The 6,972-nt window shown below is 36.5% G+C and overlaps 1 protein-coding gene across 3 annotated transcripts in view; it reads right to left on the bottom strand.

Annotated features, from left to right (window-relative positions):
• Positions 1–603: 603 nt before the first annotated feature.
• Positions 604–6,972, bottom strand: part of LOC136033725 (meiosis regulator and mRNA stability factor 1-like) — a 169,892-nt gene continuing 163,523 nt past the window's right edge. For all 3 annotated transcript variants that reach the window (XM_065714616.1, XM_065714617.1, XM_065714618.1), the window contains 2 exons: positions 3,727–3,933; positions 604–862 (listed from right to left, as the gene is read on the bottom strand). In XM_065714616.1, the coding sequence (XP_065570688.1) occupies positions 737–862; positions 3,727–3,933 (333 nt within the window). In that variant the 3' untranslated portion in view covers positions 604–736. The remainder of the gene's footprint in view (positions 863–3,726; positions 3,934–6,972) is intronic.

Genomic DNA, 6,972 nt, shown 5'->3' with positions numbered 1-6,972 from the left:
GATAATCGAACTCGTGAATGCATTAGTTAAAATAGCCAACGGTGCCTACTAAAGGCATAATCTCCAAGAGATTGTAAAATTAACATAGTTTTTGGTACTATCTCTCCTAGCTTGATTTCTGGTCTTTTGTGAAACAGACTCTGGAGTGGCTTCTATCTACTGGCAGTGTTGCTCTTATACAGCCTTTGCTGTATATGCTCCGTTGGCTATCATTTGTTGTGTCCAGAGAGAGAGAGAGAGAGAGAGAGATAGAGAGAGAGAGAGAGAGAGAGAGAGAGAGAGAGAGAGAGAGAGAGAGAGAGAGAGAGAGAGAGAGAGAGAGAGAGAGAGAGAGAGAGAGAGAGAGAGAGAGAGAGAGAGAGAGAGAGAGAGAGAGAGAGAGAGAGAGAGAAGGAAAATTGAAATGTAGTTTTTCTTGTGAAAATAATAACAGAAAAATACATTTTTGTTTATTAACCGCCATAGGGTAAAAAAAATTGTACGAAAGTTTTGAGTTTGAAGCCCTATAAATGAAGCATATGCTTTTTCCGAAATATTGAGAGATTTGTTTAATCACCTTATCCTCCATTTACCTTCATATGCCTGGGAGTAAACTATTGAGAGTTGTGGTTGCATGCATATATTTAAGAAAAAAACATATCAACTATAACAAAATTTTATAACAGATTCTTAATTTCTAAATGGATCCTTCACACTTTAGTAACTTCAAATTAACTTACAACGACTATCTTCAAAACTATTGACTTACAACGTTATAGTTCAGAGCGGCTGGAAATTGGTATGAACAAGCTTCCGAGTTAGTTTCATGGACTTGGAAGTCGGCTTGCTCAGAATTGGGGTAAATTTGTGTATAGTTTGGAACCTGTAAAAATTTTAAATAAAATAGATAAAGCCTCTTTCTTAGAACAACATACTGGGGCTATAAGGTCTACGTCTATCAGAAATGCTGCATAAGTCAAGAAGCAGTAGATAACCGTCTTCACTTCTTTTTTTTACGGTAAGATATTGAAAAGGAATTGTCCTTGGGCCAATGTTTTTTAATATTCGAATTGTATTGGACTTGTTTTTTCATTAATCCTGCAAGAAGTTTTACGTGAGCTTTTCAGGTTTATAGCGACGAACAGTAAAAGCAAAGTTTCCTTCTATGAGAGCTTCTCTAGATACACTCTAGCTAATTCAAAACACACTTAATTCTTATCGGCATTCGGTGTTTCAAGCTGTCATTCGAAGATGAAAAAGAATAAAGAACTATCAGTGAAAAAGAGTTTCATCAAAGCACTGTTGATGAAATTGAACAAAGTTAGAGTGAGTTTAGTTATATAAAAAGAAAACACAGATAAAAGGCAAGATAGCCTAACATTCAGAGATACACACACTTGTAATTCTTTTAGCTTCAGTAATATAATGCATTTGCGGCTAGCCCTATCTTAACGCTGACACAACCAGGGTTGCCATCCAGCGAGAAAAAATTACTAGATGTTTGTGATTTTTTGGTTGTTTTATCGATTTTCTTCAATAATCCAGCTATTTATATGCTAATTTAGTGATTTTTTTTGTCTGTAGAACATAAAAACTACTAAAAATAGTGATAAATCACTAGAAGTGGCAGCCGTGTTCACAACCATTTACCGCAAAACTGTCTCGAATGCCCTTGGAAAGGGAAAGTATCTGAAAATAAGATAATTTCCATTGACATAATCAAGATAACTGGATTGTGATTATGTGGGGTTTTCAAGATTACCTATTACGTGGAATTATTCATTTCCGTCATAAGAAAACTTAAACCTACGTCTTTTTCAAATACTGCGGCGGTGATATTTTATAGTTGGTACTAAAAACCATCAACCAAACATACTTTCCGCTTACTACCCACATGCTCTCAGATGACCTCGATATCAATGGAAACTAAAGACGATTTAGGGAACATACTTTATAAATAAGGGGCAAATTCTATCATTCTTTTCGTCTGACTTTGACATTAGAATTTATTTTATTCTTATTACATTCACTTTTTTACCATTTCAACTCAATGGGGCTGAAGATGGGTCAGGCATTTTGCATGAACCCATTAGCTATTTTCTGTACATTCTTCTACTGTTTTATAGCTATGATTTTTTTTATCACTTTCCCCTCGCATCCCCCGTATAATAATCATTTAGCACAGTTTAATACAAAGTATCACACAGCACACCACAGTAAAACAAGCACCAGCATAACTTAAGATAAATAAAATCATGGCATTAAAAAAAACAGGCTCACAGTGATTATTCAATGTCGGTAAAGTTTGAGACTTTATTGGCATTATTTGAAAATGAAAAAAAAAACCACCTTGTAAACCTTGTTTTATCTTATCTAGAATCCTCTTTGCAAGAATAGGTTTCTCAAAGAAATTTTTAAATACCGCTAATACTATTGCATATACAAGGGTGTATGGTATTTTTGCTCCAATCCCTTCGAACGTGTCAGTGTTAGTCCCCGAAGCCGCACTGAATCGAAATTCGGTGGCGGCGTAGAGAATTTATGTCGGCGGGGTGCCGAAAGGGCGTTGCGCCGCCTATTTTTCGGCGTTTTCGCAATTTTTAACGCATTTTTCAGTAACTTTTTTAATTTTCTTTGGAATTTTTAATACTATCTTTATAGAAATTCTTAGCGTTTTTCAAAACATTTATAAGTCCTGAATTATCTTTCTTTCATCGTTACCTAGTTATATAATATCATGTCCGAGTGTTTAGGCAGTGTTTATACATAGGCTACTTAGATCTACAATATTCGCCTTACGACATGACTTTGCAAAAACTAGCGGAGGTTTCTAGATCGTGAGATTTACGCTTAACTCAGCAAGCGGTAGACTAGAAAATATGAGTGAAGGACTATTCATAAGATTGAGAGTTTTGAATCCGTGTTCAAATACCAAATACCCTTTAATGCTGAATGTATATAATAATAACAAAGATAGAAAAAAAGATCCATTGTAGCTGAGTGTAAAAGCTTAAATTATTCCTTTGAAAGCTTTGACTACCTTGTAATTATCACGTATAAAAATGAGCTTGTTCACGCGATGTAGAGCTAACATTGAACGTTTGGCAGTGACTAATCGCTAAATTCAGCGTAAAATCGCTGAAAATCGCCCACAGATGACACAGACAATAGAACGTCCGTAGTTACAGCTGTACTCACTTGGATAAGCTGTATGTGACTAAATAAAAATCGGCGACAGTTATTCATCGGCGGACCGCCGCCGCCGAACCTCACGGCGGCGCGCCGAGATGTTTTCGGCGGCGGCCCGTTGAGTTATTTTCGGCGGCGGGCCGCCGACTTTCGGTGCGGCTTCGGGGATTAGTCAGTGTAGCTAACTTACTGCCATGATATCTTTGTTGTTATACTCACAAAATTGCTCAAAAGGAAGTATCCATTAGTAAAAAAAAGTATTCTTGATCGCGCTGAGATGTAGCCAAGTTTTTTACATAGGCTATGTTAAAATACCATTAAAATAGTAGTTTAGTTTATTTTCAATGCAACATATCTCTTCACTGGCTTATCGCAGTTTTCCGTCAAGAAGTACAATGCTGCCAAAAAATTCATACAAAAATTTATTCATTAGAAGAACATTTCTTTTTATATCTGTTTGGCCATTAATAGCTAAATATCTTCATCATTCAATTATGGTGACGACTTAAGCTTAACTAGTTTTGAACAAAGCAAAAGAGATGGGGTAAAGTTACTTACAACAATCATATTTGGCTGCTGGCCGTTGATAAAAGTGTGTGGCAATGCTGCAGGAGTGTGCATTCCTAACTGAAAATTGAGCCCAAATTGAACGGATAAAGGATAAGCAGCAACTTGTTGCTGCTGAGTAAATTGTTGGGTCATTCGATGAGGAATGACGTTGTAAGTGGCTACTGGAGGTGGATAAGATTGGACTGCTTGTATTACCTAGAAAAGATAAGTAGGAACTGAGACAAGGAATTGGTGAACTATGTTAGGGGAACCACGAGAGAAAAAGAGGAAAAAGACAAGTCAATCGTGTCAAATACTCTTGGTGCTTGTTTTCTTACAAAGTAATTTTACAAAGGTGAAATGTATGGCTTTTCGCAAACAAATATTATTAGAGTACTACCATTAGTTGAATTGATAGATATGGAATCGCTTTCATTTATATTGAAGATGACAATTTCACTTGTGTAAATAAAGTATGAGAATGGTAATTTATTGTTATATTAAGCAGAAACATACATAGTACACCGCAATACTATTAAATTGGTAGTAATTACCAAACAGTTCGTGATAACGAAGCTGTTGGAGCGACCCGGCTCAGTAGTAACCATAAAACTAGAAAACTGAAAACGAGACTTTAACTTATCATTCGATATTATACTATAGGCAAATCTAAACCAACATGATTAAGGACACGAAAACAGGTCATTTATCTGAAAAAGAAAAGAAACAGGGGTAAAACCCCAGTATGTCCCCCCTTAAGGTAAATGACTACCCACGAGCCACGCTGGTCCACCCTTAAAAACTATACACTGAACTTCAGCTTTACAAAATCCATCTGCCTTCTTTCTTCACCGTCTGTGCTGCTGCTTCCACCGCTTGGTTCTGAATTTGCCGCCATCCTCACGTCTTTGCTGCCGAACCACCTTGGTCTAGCTCGTATGGGGGCATCCGCATAAGGTTTTGAAAATCGGAGTTCACAAGATTAGCAGACAATAGTCGTACTTAGCATGATTAAATAAAAATTTTCTCACTCCAACAAATTTACATTTGAGAGAAGCGTAAAACCTCGCCTCTTAATCTCCATCGATGGAAACAACACCAGATCTCAATTAAAACGCGAATTGCCCCTTGGCATAATTTAAAATAATCCGTAACCGAAAATACAAAGGACTTTGAAAAAGATAGGGGTACAGGGAAAACAGCTAAAAGTTTGAGCGAATCATTAATCAGTTCATTCTGGGTCCCCTCCCCTGGGATAATCAAATGAAGAGTGAACGTTGATACCAACTGATAATGAAATTTGGATACGTCACTGCATAAGGTTTGCAGGAAATAATTGTCGATCCCATGAAGACTTAAAACTGTGAATAGGGTTACTGGACAAATGTTTGGGTGAAATATGAAATGAGTGGGAGAGGGTATCCCCCAAGAACTCCAGATCAGAGAGGCAAAATATCTGTAACAGAGCCACAACTGGCCAATCAGTTGCCCGTTGAGTGAACCGTTTATCATTCATGGCTCCCCCAAGGGGCTCCCCCCACAAAAGAGACCAAATCTCCCTTAGAGTTGATAGGACTAATCTCAGATTCCTTCCCAAGCTTTTCCAATCCAATCTGAAATTCATATCTCCCAATCTTTCTGCAACTCGTTGTAGTCCATTCAACTTTATTTTATGAATATCTGTAGTTTTTCTTAATGGGTCATGGACCTTCTCCTCCCTCCTAAGCTTTTTCGTTTTACTGCTGTTTTGTAATTTTCCCGTTGGGTCTTGGACCTTTTTGTCCCCCCTTTTTGTCTTGTCGTAATTTTGTAATTCATTGAATTTTTTATTTTTAGCCACTGCAGGCTGAATCCACACATTAAATTTTTCAATTGCACAAATTAAATCATCATTAAATTTAAACTGGACTCCAGTGTCCATTATCTTTGACCGCATCTCTTTATTGTAATTGCTTTTAATATTCATTTTCTTCCTTTTTGTTTTCTTTTCTTTTGTCGTAGTTATAAATAATTCTTCATTAAGTGATTTTCATAAAAATTTCTCAAACTTTACAAGGAAAAGCACGTACAATAAATTTCTTCTCATTTATTTCTCGCATAATGAGTGTTTCCGTTTGGTATTTGGTATGTACTTATTGGTGTCTCGCATTCGTTACATGTGTTTTTAAGTTTACTACTTTCTGAAAATTTTCCCGAAGAATCAATTTCGCGCGTCTTATTTTCATTATTATGGGGCTTAGCCACTTTTATATTTCCCACCTTTAAAGAAGTTGCTTTTAAGGATAGGAGATTTCTGATACCAAAGTCTCCTCCTACTAAAAGATCCACTGCAAGAATATTTACTTTTATCATTTTTATCTGGACTGTACCGTCCTTCTTGCAATTCCTATTCTAACCGAAGCAGACGGGTGTTGCTGCTTATCTCCATTTTCATACCGTTCTAATCATATCCCTATGGTTTATTTCTGTCTTTTTAATTAGGTCTGTTCGCACAGAAGTTTGCTCAATCCCTGAGTCAATTACCATTTCGATCCATTTTCTGTTTAATTTTCCTTCTATTTTATGCGATTTCACAAACTTGTCAACATTTCCTTTAGTATGGGCTATAGCCCAATTTTTTCTTTTAAAGGTTATTTCGTCCTCTCTATTATGGCAATTTTTTGAAAAAGGCTCCGAGGAATCACATTTTACAAGATTATTAGCATTGCAAGCTTGAATATCGCGTATTTCGTTTTTCAGGCAAGAAGGCTCAGCCTCCAGATTTGTTTTATGACCGGTTCGCCCTTCGTCCTTGTTAACGAAGTTGCATGTTTTTCCGTCTTAGCATTTAATGTCGGGTAATTTTTATTTTCTCACGATTGATTCATTGACAAATTATTATGGCTATCCAACGGCTTATAAGTAACTTGTAATAAAACGTTACTTAGCGAATTTCCCCAACGAGTTTTCATTGGTCTGTCAATTGTTTTTACAACATCCAGGTAATATTTCTTTTATCAGCCTCCCTACGGGCCTGTCTTTCCTTCTCTACATTTTCCTCAATTATTCTGTATAATTTGGAGGTGCATTCTTTTCGCGGTCCAGAACTTTTCTTAATTGATAAAAGAACCTTGCCGATACTTTCCATCTGAAATTTGTCAACCTTTTTCTTTAAAATTTTCGTAGGATTGTAAATTTTCTCTGTGTGCTGTTGTAAACGCCTCGTAAGTAGTGTTTTCCTATTCACTAGAGGTATGAACCCGATCCATTTCATTA

Source organism: Artemia franciscana, chromosome 12 (genome assembly GCF_032884065.1).
Source record: "Artemia franciscana chromosome 12, ASM3288406v1, whole genome shotgun sequence".
Taxonomy (NCBI): domain Eukaryota; kingdom Metazoa; phylum Arthropoda; class Branchiopoda; order Anostraca; family Artemiidae; genus Artemia; species Artemia franciscana.
The sequence above is the reverse complement of the archived record's forward strand: the minus strand, read 5'-3'. Positions and strand labels throughout refer to the sequence as shown.